Here is a 15,388-nt window from a genome sequence, read left to right as displayed (position 1 = left end):
CGCGCTCAAACTACAACTCCCAAGAGCCTCAGCGGCGAAAAGGCCGTTGATGGGCATCGACAGGGAAGTAGCGCTGCCCCGGTTCCTGCCCGGGGCTGTCAGGGGCGGGAAGAGGCGGCGGGGATCCTTTCGGGTATCTGGGCCTGCCCCTCGCTCCTGACGTCGGCCCGCAGGTAGGGGCGGCTCTCGAGTCCTCCCCGCGTCGCCGCTGGTGGCCCTTCTGGGAGACGGGGTTTCTCTTCGGGCAGCGCCGCTCCTGAAGAGGCAGAAGGCCGTATCGGCGCAGTGTTCTGCGGCGGCTGTCCCGGCATGGTGCGTGAGGAGGTTCCTGTCTAGTGACCTGTCCGCAAACTGTTCGGGGTGTGGCGTTTTCTGCAGTGTGCTTTTATTGCGGCCAGTTATACCTTTTTAATCTTTAAATAGCTGCAGTAAGGGAAGAAAGAAAAGATAAATGGGCAAAAAGCATCCCCTGGCTTTCTGACATTTTGTGCTTTTGGCATGCTCTACCTTACTGAGCGAAATTAGGGTTTTCCTCTAAACTCCAGTAAGTGGCAGAGCATCGCGCTCCAGAAACTTGTGGTACGTCGCAGGCTGTGACCTGGTTTTGTGGCTGTTGTGGGCAGGTACAAAACCGAGCTCTAGGTTGTATAAACCCACCGCAGCCCTTTCAGTTGCCTACTACTAGTTTTAATTTCCGTTGTTACTTTCTATAGTTCCACAGGGCTCTTCCTGCTAAACTTTCCAACATCTTTCCTGCACTTTGGTTTTGCCAGTTATGAATATGTTGTCTACATGATTGTCCTCAGATTGGATTCTGCATTAATAGTGATAAGCAACTGTGCTAGAAATACAAGGATTTGTACTCATGCTTTTCAAAAGCAGAGCATCACATTCAGTCCCTTTGACATCTTTAGCAGGAAAATACAGTGAAGGTATGTTTTCAGTTTACCTGTACACTGATGGCCTTACAGGACTACAGATTATTCATGGTCTATTGTTGGACGATAAAAATTTATTTTTGGCTCCCACTCTGTGCTGAAAATATAATCCATTGCTAACAATGGTGTTGAATTTGTGGTTTGATCATGAAGTACAAGCTCGTGTGTTTGTGTGAAGCCATAAGGCTATTGGGGCCTTATGGATCTCCACCAACATAAATTAAAATTGTAAGAAATAAACCAGTGATAACTGTCAGCAGTTCCACTTTGCATAACTTCCTTATCTGGTACTGCAACAACACAGTATTCCAGTTATAAATGTGTTTATCGGCAGTTAATTAATTCTCAACACACAGATGAAATAGAATTTTCTATTCTGATTTTGAATTTTGAAAATTTTGCCATTCAAAAGGAGTAAAGCCAAACACTGCTAAAATTCCTTGAGAAGTTTGGTTCTCTAGGGAAGTAAGAGAAGAGAGGCTACTATTTAGTGGTAGCATTCATCAACAATGAAAGAATAAAATCATCTTCACTCAAGGGAGAGAAAAGCTGCTGGGCACAGACTTTGATCAGGTTTAACTCAATTTCCTGAACTCTGTCAGGTGTTCCAAAGTTCACTTGTGCTTCAACAGTGACAATTTCCTCCTCCTTCCAGTGCAGCGAGGGTTACTGCTCCTTATTGTGCAGTAGACTGCACTTTGCTGGGTTTATTTATTTGACTGGGCATTTTACAGGGAGGTATGGGTGTGTCCTAGCCCTTCCCACCTACAACGCCCAGGCTCTCCAGTTGTACCTCACGCTGTTGGGGAAGCAGGAAGATCCTTCAGGGAGGGCAGCTGCCTGAGCAGGTGAGTATAAACGATTTGGCTCCCTCAGAATCTAAAGAGAGGAGTGGGATCACGGGTCATTTAATACCTCTCGTGCTGGGAACAGAGAAGGGGGGGTGACTTTGCAGACAGACTTGGAGGAAATTAATCCCTCAAGTTTACGCATTCCTTTCTGCTTACTGGCTGACCTATGGTTTATTTACAGATCAGTTCTTGCAAGAATTTTCTTCTCAGTTCTTAGCAGCTTGATTTTCATAAGCAAATGGAATATAAAATACTTTTGTGGAGTTTTGCACATGTAGCTACCAATTTCAGTTGCTTCTGGTGTTTGCCAGATGAGATATGGATGTATAGGCACAGCTGATGCTTGCAGTTGGTTGTATGTATTTCATTGCATTCTAATAAACTTCTTGTTTTGACTGTGCAAATAGAGTTCATTATTTCCTGAGGAGACAACTTCTGGTGATACTTTAGCAGAATCCAGAATCTGCTTCAGAGAATATATTGAGAAAACTAGTGCACACAGACCTCTAGTGAAGAGGGAGGCATAATAACCATAACTATGTTATTAAAGGAAGCCTTTGGCAGTGGCACATTTGCCCTTATATGTGCCTCAAATTAATCTATCTTGTTTGTGACAAGATTCAAAATAAAGTTGATAAAAGCAGCTTAAAATAAGACTTTATACCACAAAGTAGAGCTTCTTAAAGGTACAGTTTCCCACAGAGCCAAGTTATAACAAGGCTGCATAGTAAAAGATTTTTATCACCTCAGATAACAGTATCTTGTGAAAACATCGATAAAGTATAGAGTTGGTTTTTTGCATGAGCAGAGAGTACTTTTATGCCAAAAGCACTGCTAATGCCATAAAAAACAAAAACAATCCACAAAATATAGGTATATAATGACCTCATGTGCCATTTGATCTGTATCTGCCTGACTAAATGCATGTATTACCATTACAAAGTTGCCAGTTCTATTAGGTGTATAGTGCAGTAGATGATTTGGGCCCTTCCTATAGATTACCTTTCTGAGATAAAATTATACAGGCATGTATAAAATTGTGTCTGATTGTGTTGATTTTCCAGGTTTTCACGAAACCCCAAATTCAAATGAATTATGTTGCTCTCTCTCTCCTTGACTAACTCCTTCTTATTTTTTAGCTAATAATTTAAATTATTCCACGGTAGCTGGCCATCTGATTCCTTTTTTACTGCACTGAAGAACAATTTTACTTGCATACATTGAAAATCAAGTAGGCTATAGAGTAAGAAAATAAACACATTCCTTAAGTGTGATATAGGTAACATACTCTAAATCTCACCCTAAAATTACCTCAGGTTAATGTGTTTTGTTTTGGTTTTTTTTTTAATCTGAAACCTTATCCTAATCATCTGGACTTGGGTCCTTGATAAATTAATCAAACAATAATTTTATATTAGATTGTGAAGTGCTGTTGTCAGTGCCATTTAAACATTTCCTCTGTATTGTTACTGTCTCTTGGCTTACTCTTTGTCCACACTACAGTGGAATCTTTTTGCAGGGTTGATGTTTTGTTGACCTTGTAAAGGCTTTGGTGCAATTTGACCAATACTAAGTTTTAAGCCAGAAGAACCTATTGGGTAATTAAATTCTTCGTTTTAGTCCTAAGAAATTAGTAAAGAAACTGTTCTAATAAATGTTTCCTCATTTGCCCATACATAGTGCAGAAAAATGTGAATTGGTAAATGAACACAAGTAGTTCAAACAGCATCTGCTTTCCTTTTTGCAGTCTTTAATGTAGGTGTTGGTTATTTATAGAAGTAGGAGGATAGAAGCTTAATCAGAATTTGCAGTCTCTGTGGGAGCTCTCATTAAGTTAAAGAAAGGTCATTTTTGCTCCAAATGGCCTCCCCAAGAGAGAGGGCACTTAATATAAGACATTTTTGACTAACAAGTTTGGCAGTTAGTTCAAGCCATGACTTCACTGAAAATGTAGGTCACACTAGATTTTCCACATAATTTAAAAAAATTAATAAAACTGATTAAGAGATGTTCTGAGTGGATTTGATTACCATGCTAATAAAATGGGATTTGTTTTGGAACTCGTTAGAGTTGCAAAGAATATATTTGGTGAGAGACTACTTAGGTGGATAGTGGGAATGAAAGTTTTCTCAGCCAAAAAAAAAGAATTCTTTTCTCTTTTAACAGGAGGGCAATGGCAATCTTTGCAAACTGTGTGTTCTTTATTAAAGTTAAATACTTAGCCATTCAGGAGAAGAGCAGGCTGAAAGCATGCATAAAAGAAAATGGTGGAGTAGTTAATTTTGTGCTTAATCACAAGGTAAGTTCCAGTTTTATTGCTGAGATTTCAGTAGGAAAATATCAAGTGCTGCAAGTGTTATAGAGTGTTAATCTTGCCACATGTAGAGAAATAAGAACTGTAGAGATTAACGTCTCTGTTCAATATTTAAACAGAAGTATTCAGTTTACATTTTTAATGCATCTGGCTCTGTAGTACTGAAATGTCATATAAAAAATCAAGTGTAATATTCTCCCTCCATAAAAGAACCGGGGGGGGGTTTTTGCCATGCTGTTTTTCTTCTCTCATTGTCAGAGAGGGGAAACTCTGAATGAGGAGATACATCACTGAATTGGGGTTTGGTTATGTTATTGTTAATGCAAGCATTTGATTACAGGGTGAGGAAAACATGGTAGAGTTAGAAGTCTGATATTGCAGTTTTTTATTAAATACAGCTTTTTATTTTGAATATATATTGAACACGCAGTATGGATAAATCAAGGAGCCTGTTTGCATGACATGCACAGCAATGAAATCAGTGGGCTGCATCTATACTGGTACATTACATGCCTAGGAATGTTCTCAGGGACTGTGGCCAGCTGGCACACACCTATATTAGTGAACTCTCTTGGTCCTCAGGACTGAGTGTTCGTATGCAAACTGCCTAATGGGAATGGTCATGGTGATGATCTGTCTCCCAAACCATGGCTGGAAACTGGGAGGATGTGAGTTGGCAGAAGCTAGAAGCCTGCCAAGGAACATGCTAATACCTTAACAATATAAGTATTCACATGCCAGTGACAGAGAATTATCTAACATTATCTAACTTAATAGTGAAGGCATAATACCTTGTTACTTCTGCCACTTGAAAGTGACATTTATTTCCTCCTTCCCATGGCTTGTAATTACAGCAAGCTCATAAATATTGTCATATTAGAGTGCTTACTTCTAATCCACCTTGGGGAGAAGGTAATGCATTGTGTTATGATTTCAATTTTTTGTTTTCTCTGTATACTGTTTTTTAATTTTGAGAAGAGTATAATTAAGTGAGTTCATTTCTCCCTCTCACTCTTGTGTAACATTTCCTAATATAACATTGGGTGAATTACTTTAAATCCTACTGTTATATATAGCTCCCATAGGTGGTTGTGATTTTACAAACAGTAAAAATTGTATACACTGTCCTCAAGAGTCTGCAGTTTAAACTGTGCATAACATAAGGTGTTGACATTGAAGGAAACAAAAAGGAATGTGTGAAGAAAAGGAATATTGCAGGTACATTATCATCTTGTTCAGAGCCCAGTAGTTTCCTGACTCTGACAATGCACATCTGTTTAGGAGAGAACGTGAAGAATTGAAGAATAACAAAGTCTAGAAAGAGTATTCCAAAGATGTGATAGATTCCTTTGTGCTGTAAATTCAGGATCTTCCAAGATGTGTTGACACGTCTCTTTGTGGTGGCTGTGATCTTGTAAATAAGCAATGGGTGGACAATAATTAAGGCTCACCAAACTGCTGATCTCCAGATACAATTTGGGGAAAAAAAGTCAAGGAAATTTCCTTATAAAACCAATAACCTTTAAAAAAAACTTTGCTAAAAAAAATTAATTCTTGAAAATAGCAAATGAACTAAGAGTTAATGCAGTACAAATAGGTATTAATTGAAATCTGTAGGTTTAGACTGGAGGTTTAGAGTTGGACATTGAGGTTTAGACTGGACATTAGGAGAAATTTCTTTACTGAAAGAGTGGTCAGACCTTGGAACAGGCTGCCCAGGGAAGTGGTTGAGTCACCATCCCTGGAAGTATTTAAAAGACGTGTAGATGAGGCCCTTAGGGACATGGTGTAGTGGGCATGGTGGTGTTGGGTTGACGGTTGGACTCGAAGATCTTAGAGGTCTTTTCCAACCTTAATGATTCTATGATTCTATGTCTTTTGAATCATCTTTATAAATAGAATGGGAAGAGAGATACTTCAATACCTAAAATTTGTCAGCTCTAGGTTGCTGAGAACTGCTACGAAGTGGCCAGCCTGTTCAGAGTAAATCTTACCCAAGCTTCAGAAGTTACGTTACGATTAAAGGAACCTCAGAACAGATCTGGGCTCAGTACTGCTGTATCAGGGAAGAGCTCTTATTTTTTAGAGCTGTACTTTTCTCATATGTGACAAATAAAAGTACATGCATTTATCATCCTGTTTCTGAGTAAAGTAGATCTAATTTCATTCTGATGTAATAACCTTTCATTTATCTGTGTCCATCAGTTCTTGCATACTTAATGTTAATTGTTTGAAGTGCAATATCCGCTGCCTCTTACTTATGACCATTTTATTTGATTTGACTTCTCTAAACATTTTTATTTTGTCCTAATTATGCAGAAAGTGTTAACTTTCAGCATATATGTGATTCCTGTAAAACAATGTATGATTCTTTATAAGGCTACCAAAGCATATTATGATTATTCAGCATTCTGCCCAGCTTTTTTTTTTTTTTTTTTTTAAACAATCTTACCCCAAATAGCTTTGGGTTTGTACTATGTTGGCCACAACAGAACTTGGCCCATTATTGGACCTCCTGTGTACTGCTAAAAGCTCTACAGAACATTAGGCACTTGGTCACCTTCATATCTTCGTAGTTACTGTAGAAAAGTGGACACACACTGAAGATACCCATATTTTAGTTGAGCTGAATTCTCACCTGAAAGCCTCCTGCTCTCTCTGCTGTCTATGGATGAAGTACAGAGGTTCCAGGTTTCTAAATTAGGTGTTTCAATTAAAATATGGTCCAAAAAGGTTGTCTGTCTTTAAATGTTTCCTTTGGACTCTAGGATTGTATCACTATGAATTGCGAATAAACAGTATTTGGATTAATACTGTAGTTATGTGTGCATAGCAGCTGTAATTGTAACCTGTCTTTCAGAGTACACATGTTCTTGTGGATACTGCTGATGTCCTCAGCTGTCGTGATCTAAAAAATATTCAGAAGTATCAGCTCCCTGTTTTATGTGCAGATTTCATTTGGAAATCAGTTGAAAAGGGGAAGCTTTTACAGATTGATGCATATAAGGTTAATAAATCACAAGATGACACTTCTGACCAAAGACCAGACAGACAGGGTAGGTGTATTTGACATAGTTTATTCATGTATCAGTTACTTTGGGAAAGAATGTTTTAGAAGATGAGTATTTAGAATCAGCTTTTAAGAAATCAGCAACCATTGAAACTGGCAATAACGTTGATAAAAAAATTAGAATTTTTCAGAAAAGAAATACTAGTTCCATTCTGTGGAGTCTTTCCATTGATTTTTTTTCTTTTCTTTTAATGAAACTTCAAATAAGACTTCATGTTGGAAATGTGGATAAAATATTAAAAATAACAAAAAAGCTACTCCAATCACTGTCTTTATTTGACTCCACTGGAAAAAAGATGACAGTAAACTCGAAGCTTTGGTTAATTTCAACAGAATGCAGTTGGGGCAGTTGCCCTTCAACACTTGACTCCATATCCTGCCAGTTATATAGCTGAATAAAATGTGATCTTAGAAGCTGTTAACTTGTTTCAACGTGTAAAATATTTATGAATATTAAATAGTAGTATTGTTTTTATTAACTATTCTTAAGTTAAATTAGAGAAACCAGGTATTATACCAAGTAAATAAATGTTTTGATTGCAGATGTGGAAGACCTGTCATCTGCTAAAAATAAACATGCCACAAGGAAAAATGAAAACAATGATTCCAACCTTACTGTTATTGAAGACAGTGAGAGAAGAATTGATTCCAAAGTGGGGACTCTTAGGTAAAATAAAATAAAATTAAAGATATATTTTGATACATGTATGTTGATATTTCTGTAAATTGAAAAAAAAAAAAAACAACAAACAAAAAAACCCACTTCCCAGTCTATTTCAGTGACTTCTGAAGATGGCTGTCATTATCTTAATAACGTAGTGAAAGATAAAATTATTCTGTCTTCATTTTCTATGTTCTGTGTGTATGAATTTATAATGGCTTTTTTTTTTTTTTTTTAAAAAAAAACCTTCGGATCTGACTGGAAATTGATTTTACATTTTTCCATCTCAGCATACACGTACAGTGCACCTCCCTAATACATGCAAAGCTTCTACCAACTCAGCAGGCATTAGTATGGCTCCATCTTTATGATTTTCTGATGGGAGCTCTGTTTATCATCACAATTTTTTTATTTTCTTGGCTCACAGGTTTTTGCAATCCAGTCTGATTCATTGTTTTTAGAAGTGCTCTTTCTCCCATAAAAATTTGTGGGAGAGCTGAAAATGAAAATAACTGAGACTGCTCTGAGTTAATAGGGAAGCAGTATTGTTATAACTGTTTCTAAGTACTGAGTTAAAGGAAAAATCTATTAACAAAATGCAGCTTTCACTTTTAGAGACTGCTATTCAGTCATAGAGTAGGTATTCAGTTACTCTGTGGGAATGTACTAGAAGTTATATTTGGTCTAAAAGTCCTGATGCTGAAGGATATGACTACATGTATGTATCCTAATATGAAAGTCAGGAATAAGGGAGGAATTAGCCTCAGACAGCACAGGTAGCTGACCAAGCTATTAAAAAATTAACATGTAACTGGGCAATGAAAATACATTTATTGTGTTGCTTCCACAGTTTTTCTAAAGAATGAAGATTGAAATCTAGTCTTCGTCTTCAGGTTCACACTAGACATTCTGGCCTGTTAGTGCAGCAGCTTGTCTGGGTGGGATTTCATTTCTCAAAACTTTTTTTGTTGTTATTTTGCTGCTGAAAAATATATTTATCTTCTTATATTATTCTTATTTCAGTATGATGTAGCAGCCTATTACAGTACAGTATTTACTGAGCATATATGATTTTAATTACTCTGATTCCATTCCAGATTTTACAGTGAAAATGATCAAGACATTCCTTTTTTCCCCGAAGATTTTGAAGTTGCAAAATACAGTGTCCTTGAAAAAGTAAGCCTTTCTGTTATTGTGAGAGAATGTGGGAGGATCAGTAGATGAATAAAAGGTTTACAGTTTTATACACATCAACAGGAACTCTTCTATGTTATCATGTACTGCAATACAAAGAGTATTGAAAAGTATTTTAATGCTTTCTGTCTTTCAGTGCAGCCTAATTCTACCCAAATAAAACTTTTCTGTTATTGTTGTAGTGTTCTCACCAAAGTATTGCAGTAGAATGGTATGTTTGCTTCTGACAGCATATATGTTATCATGGCTGTTATGTGTTAAATCTAAGTTAAATTTTAAACTTTTATATTAAAAATCTTTCAAAACACAAAAATGATGGAAAGGTACAGCAATCAGTACAGTGAAGCCCTGAGAGGAGCTTCTGCTTGTTACTGTGATACAGTTAATGAGTAATTCTGCTTCTTTTCTTAGCCAGTCATAGAGTGTAGTTCTAAATGGGGTGAAAAAATAAGTAGGACAAGGGAAGTATTTGGTGCAATATCATGTGAATGAAACATACTTAAGCAATAAATTGGGGGTTGGGGGGCTTTATTTATCTCTCCATTTAGGTTAACTCCAAGGAAAGCAAAGATTTGGTAGTTATTGAATTACAGTGTTCCCAAAAGCATTACGAGTTTCCGTTTCGACTATATGCACACTTCAGTGCATCAAATGGTATGAACAAGGTATGAACCACTCATTGATATTACCTGTTTGTTTCTTTATGCACATTGAACATATCTGTTCCAGAGAGCTTCAGATGCTTTTCATTCTTATTTGCAGGCTAATCCTTAGATATAGATAATAGGAGGTCATTCTGTTAAGCCTTATCATAAAAAATTTGATTTATAGTTGGCTCCTCTACTCTGTGTGTTTGCTTACAACTTGCTCAAAAGTTGGGACTTGGCAGCAACACAGCATGGTCCTGGATGCCCCTGCCTCATACTCACGTATATTTTCCTGGCATGTAAACTGTATAATGACATGTTTACAGGCTGAAATGCTATAGCGAGTGATATTCTGGACATATTATTGTGAGACAGAAAAGCATGTCTTGAGGGCAGCCTAAATGTATTTCTCAGCATACAATGCATACACATGTAGTGCATACATATGTATGCACTCTGGTATAGCACTTGCAGTCTGTGTCATTGTAATAACATTAGATTCAAGTCAAAGGAGCTGTATCAGGGATGAATTTTGAAGAGTTCAATTGATAGAACAAGTTATTCCAGCACACATTTAGATGAACCTATCTTGTCACTCTGGGGTTTGTGTATGGAGCCCTGTGCTTGTTCTTCGTGTCCCATGAACCCTCATGAAAGCACTGCCTTGCTGGAAGCCTGTTAAATCACAATGTAGAAGTTAAGCATGGAGTGTCAGCTGTTAGAGCAGTGTCTGGTAAAATTGATTCCTTAAGTCTCTATATAGTTTCTTTGACTAACTTTACTCTTTCAATTTACAGAATAATAAACAATTCGTAACTAATACTGCTGAAGATATAAGAGAAAAGTATGAGACTTTTATTGCAGACTTGAAGAGCCAGGATTTCCTGCTCAGAGAAACTTTTCCACCAGAAGCAGAATCTTTGGCTTCTACAAAACTGCAAAAGGCTTGTACAACTTGCTTGTTTACACTTTTCTATCCTTAATGATTTGTTTTAGTTTCCAATTTTCCGAATGTGGTAAACATTGTCTAGGTCTAGATTACAGTGATACAGCCATAGGTTAAGGGAAACTGTTTATATGTAAATGTTTTGAAATTTTTTTTTTTCAGAATATTGAGTGAATGTTCCCAGTACTTGAACACATTAAAAGCAAACGTAGTCCTATTCATTACAGGGTTTTTTTTGTTCTCAATAGATGCATTATCAACTAATGTGATACCTAAAAAGTGAAGTGCTAATATAGCAAACAGAATTGTTGCGTGATGTATGACTTTGATTGTTGAATTATTCTGCACACTATACAGATGTCACAGGCTTGATGTAGATCGTATTGGAATCAGTAACATTAACTGCCCCCAATGGCAATAGCAGTTGGATTCTGCTCCCTGAAGTACTCTTCAGACAATGTTTTACTGCTATTTAAAATGGTTGTAGTGTGACAGAAATTTTTTCCCATTTATGTTTTCACTGTACTTTATCTACTTCTCTGTTCCACCATGGTTAGCTTCTATTGTAGGGCTCAACTGGCACATGGATTATATCCAGCAATGTTGAAGGGCCCACATATGTCCTCTAGTGATCTCAGAAGCTGTGTGGTTGATGCCATATAAACAAGTCATTTAGAATGTCCAAACTTACGTGAGAATTGTTTAATGGCATCAAGTTTAATGGCAGCTTCTGAAGTTGTAGAACAGTGAGGAAAAAGCTCAAGTAAATGCTTTAACAACATTCCTCAGAAGAACCTGAGAAAATCTGTTTTCACAACTCTTTTTGATGTATGAATTCCACTGATTTTCATGGCCTCTCTATTCTCCAGTAGCTTTGCTGCTCCAATTTTTTATTTTCACAGGAATGATGTCCTTCCACCAGAGCTTTCTGAACTAGAGATCTAGTGTCATCTGTTAGAGATGTTATAAAACACTGGCTATTTTGAACCGTCTGTTCTTCTACTAGCTGTGCAAAAAAGGAAATGGCTGGGATGTGCAGACTATTATGTCCATGTACCTGATAGTACAGTGTACTGATAAAGGTATCAAGCAAATCAACTTCTGTCTTCTCCAAGACTTCATATTTCAGTTTCCAAGAGAGGTCAGGGCCATCCAGCCTGCCATGCTCTCCACTTTAAAGAATTTATAAAAGCAAACCTTCCCTTCAGTTTGATGAGACTGAAGAAATTACACTAAGCATGAATGAGCATTGCGCACTGTATTGTTTATGGGAATAGGAAACTTTAATTATCTGTGTAAGAACTTCACTGCCATGACTTGCATCTTTGTCTTTTCACTGAATTGTGTTTATTTTACTACAGTTACTTCTAGAAGAAGCCATCCATTCAAGTGTCATATGTCAGGAAGTTAGTGATTTTGTGGAATTGATCTGGGCAGAAGCTATTGGCCACCTGGATAGTTTACTCCTTGAATCAGTAAACAACATAAGTCTAAATGATGTAAGTTAATTCTTGTTACTCTGTGAGGATGAATACATAAGTGCTGTTAGAAGTAATTTTTTCCCAGCAAACACCTATGTTGTGTTTCAGACTGGGATTGGTAATTATACTTTTGATATTCCTGCACTTCAACAAATCCATGCTTCAGAAATTTTTATCTCAAATTTTGCTTTAGAATCATGACACTAAAAACTTGCTGTACTCCCTAGGGCAGAGGGCTATCTTTTCAATTTTACAGCAATTTACACAATTCTTACGCGAGGATCCCTTCCATGAGATAAGTCACATAAGAAGATAGTCATAGAAAGCAGTGCATAATAGCAGGTTACTGTCTCCTGCCAGTATGTTTCAACCATACTTCAGTCAGCCATTCTCTTGTAATGGAAAAATAGTTTTAATTATAGTCCCTGTCTGCATTACCAGATGACACATGTAATTAACACACAGCTACTCTTGAAGGCCTTTGGATATTACAGCTGTTATTAAGAGTAACTGCCTATCCACCCCTTTGTTAAGCCTATGGCTCATTTAATCCCACTTTCTCACATACCTCAATTCTTTTGCTTTCCTCCCTAGACATTTAAGAGGATAACGTTTATTCATGTAATTTAAGTTCATATAACTTAACAAACAGCAAATAAAATGACTGTTTAAGATGAGAGTTTTGTTCATCTCTGTTATCACTGAAGGCAAAATTACCTGAAGATTACGTTGGTTTTAAATTGGAAGACCTTTGCCAGTAGAAGGTCCTCAATTCTGGAATGACTTTGCCCTAATCTTATTACATGAAACTCACTTTTAATGCTCTTCAATTGATGTGTAGTAGAAGAATATTCCTTTCACTTTTTGATGTGGAAATAATACACATCTATGTAGGTTCTGGTGAGTAAGTAGTACATTAGTAATATTGTATACATGTACTCAGAGACAGTAGTGAGTGCATTCCGTAAATCAGCAAAGACATAAGGAAATGCTGTTTGTGGTAAATGCTTTTTATGAGGTGCAATTGTTTGGATATTAAGATTCCCAACATATTTCAGGTAGGTGAAATTTGATAAATATTTGATAAATAACGTTCAATCATTGGTACCTTTTGCAAGAGCTGAACCATAGACCTAAAAGATTCTGTATGTCAATGCATCGATCTGTAAGAATATGATAAAACTGTTTTCAGTAACTCTTCGCACTTATAATTAATTTGCAAGAGAAATAGCATTTGTATTGAAAGAAAAAAAAACCTCTGGATTTTTGAAACACAATAATTAAGAAGCGGATTGCTGTTCAATTAGATTAACTCTCCATTTTTTTCCCAAAGGCATTTGTGAGACAGGGACCAGTCTTGGATCAATAATCAATATCGAACTGCAGTAAAACATTGCTATGCAGCCTCTAATGTCAGCATTTTACTAGCTGTTGCCTGTGGTTCATGTAAATTAAAAAGCATTTTGTCTTTTTTCTCCTGCCTTAAGAAGACAAAATAATATAGAGTATTCTCTGAAAAATTTCCAGTTGAGAAGGAATATACAGATACAAGCAAATCTATATCCTGTCTGTCTGGATAAACTGTCTAAAATTAATCATTACTTTCATTTCATCTGTAGGTTGCACTCTATACGTAGGACTTCTACTCTGCTTTATGTATTTTAGGATGAACTAGTGCACTTAGACATTTAGTAAGAAATTTATTATCCTTTACTTTCTGTTATTTCATCAATGCATTAAAGCTGACAATATGAATCAACAAGATGTTAAGGAATGTTATCTTTCAATCTGATTCATATTCCATTTTATTTCAGGGAGGTTATTTTACTGTCTCTTAGCTCTGCTTGAGCTACTTTGCAAGTAGCCCAGTATAACGGCAGAATAATATCCAACTTTTAAATACTGTTTTTATATCCTAGCTGCAAGAAAATATTTTGTGGATATTGCACTAACACGAGTTCAAGTTTTATTTCAGTGTGGAATTAAATGATCTATTTTCAGTATTTATTGCTTTGCGCTCTTTCTGCAGTTTTGCAATAGCTTTCAGTTTAATAATCTCTTCTTTTAAAGGTGAGCAAAGCGGAGGGTATTTTACTCCAAGTAAAGAATGCACTGGATGAGGGAGCTGGCGAGGTGGCACTACAAGAGATGATGATGGAATTCTATCAAGTTATACATCACAAATCTGAAATAGACTATAAAGTTTCGAAAAAGCTGCTATCTAGAAAACAGGACCTGTGTCAGGTAACTTTTCCAGATTGCTAGTAAGCCCTGATCTGCACTGTGCTATACCAGTTTTGAACATGCTCACTAGATAAATTGACAGGATAATTTGCACAGCTAGTCACAGGCTGTCAGCTTAAAATGATAATTTATTGAATCTTATAAATAGAGTAACGCTTATGGAGGGAATTCAGTGTTTTGAACAGGAAGACGAGTTGCTGTCCAGATGGTGACAGGAGTTTCCATTGCAATCATTGTTGTGATGGCATCTTCAGCTGGATCATATAAGATCTCCAGCATATACATAATCAGTTTCTATTGATTATCTTAAACTATATACAAAATATATCTAAGTTATTTTAACTGTATGCAAAGACTGTTCTGTGTACCCTTTCCTTTCCTGCATATGCAGGAACAGTTTCTAGAGACTATTTAAAATTACCAATTTATGTACAGCTTGGTCTGTTCCTACTTTTACAGCACAAACTGCTTGGGGGAGTTCCCTGGACTGCCTGGATTGTTAGTGCAAGTTAGTCAGCACATCTAAACAGATAACATCTTTCAGTTGGTCTAAGCACAGCTGGCCTGCCTAGGGGAATCTACGAGGATCTCCCCCATAGCTCCCCCGTCAGCTTCTGTGTTACTTAGTCAGTTCCTTCATTTTTAAGCTGGCTAGGAGTTCGGTCAATCGGGAGTTCCATTACTCTGCTGCAAGTCAGTCCATTGTCTCATCTTTGCAGAAACTAGCTGGGAAATTCTCAGCCTGCCGGGGGGATTGCCGACGAGGTGTGCTGAGTGCGCGGACAGGTGCAGCCCTTGCGCCCAGCAGCAAGGGCTGGCTGCTCCGTAAGAGCAGGCAGACGGGGCTGGGGGGTGAAAGTGAGCAAGGCCAGGGCAGTTACACCACTGGCAGCGGCTCTAGTCCCGTGGTACCCATACAGGAAGAGGTGACTGCTGGTGATAGTAGCCAGGGTCAGTCCAGATTGCCTTCTCATTATGGCTTGTCTGGCAGATCCAAGGTCAAACCAGGAACTCAAGTCCACAGGATCTAGGTCAGAACCAG

The 15,388-nt window shown here is 37.3% G+C and overlaps 1 protein-coding gene across 5 annotated transcripts in view; it reads left to right on the top strand.

Annotated features, from left to right (window-relative positions):
- The first annotated feature begins 44 nt into the window (after nt 1-44).
- PARP4 (poly(ADP-ribose) polymerase family member 4) overlaps nt 45-15,388 on the top strand; it is a 55,613-nt gene continuing 40,269 nt past the window's right edge. For 4 of the 5 annotated variants that reach the window (XR_012672008.1, XM_075139974.1, XM_075139975.1 and 1 more), the window contains exons 1-10: nt 45-312; nt 1,673-1,786; nt 3,956-4,088; nt 6,964-7,159; nt 7,717-7,840; nt 8,932-9,010; nt 9,577-9,693; nt 10,473-10,619; nt 11,983-12,120; nt 14,173-14,346. Coding sequence is in view for 4 of the 5 variants with exons in the window: in XM_075139974.1 (XP_074996075.1) it covers nt 3,963-4,088; nt 6,964-7,159; nt 7,717-7,840; nt 8,932-9,010; nt 9,577-9,693; nt 10,473-10,619; nt 11,983-12,120; nt 14,173-14,346 (1,101 nt within the window). In the remaining variant the exon portion in view is untranslated. Of the gene's footprint in view, nt 933-1,672; nt 1,787-3,955; nt 4,089-6,963; nt 7,160-7,716; nt 7,841-8,931; nt 9,011-9,576; nt 9,694-10,472; nt 10,620-11,982; nt 12,121-14,172; nt 14,347-15,388 lie in introns of all 5 variants that reach the window. The other variant, XM_075139973.1, reaches the window with a different exon arrangement.

Source organism: Calonectris borealis, chromosome 1 (genome assembly GCF_964195595.1).
Source record: "Calonectris borealis chromosome 1, bCalBor7.hap1.2, whole genome shotgun sequence".
Taxonomy (NCBI): domain Eukaryota; kingdom Metazoa; phylum Chordata; class Aves; order Procellariiformes; family Procellariidae; genus Calonectris; species Calonectris borealis.
Note: the sequence above shows the minus strand (reverse complement) of the source record. Positions and strands in the feature narration are given on the sequence as shown.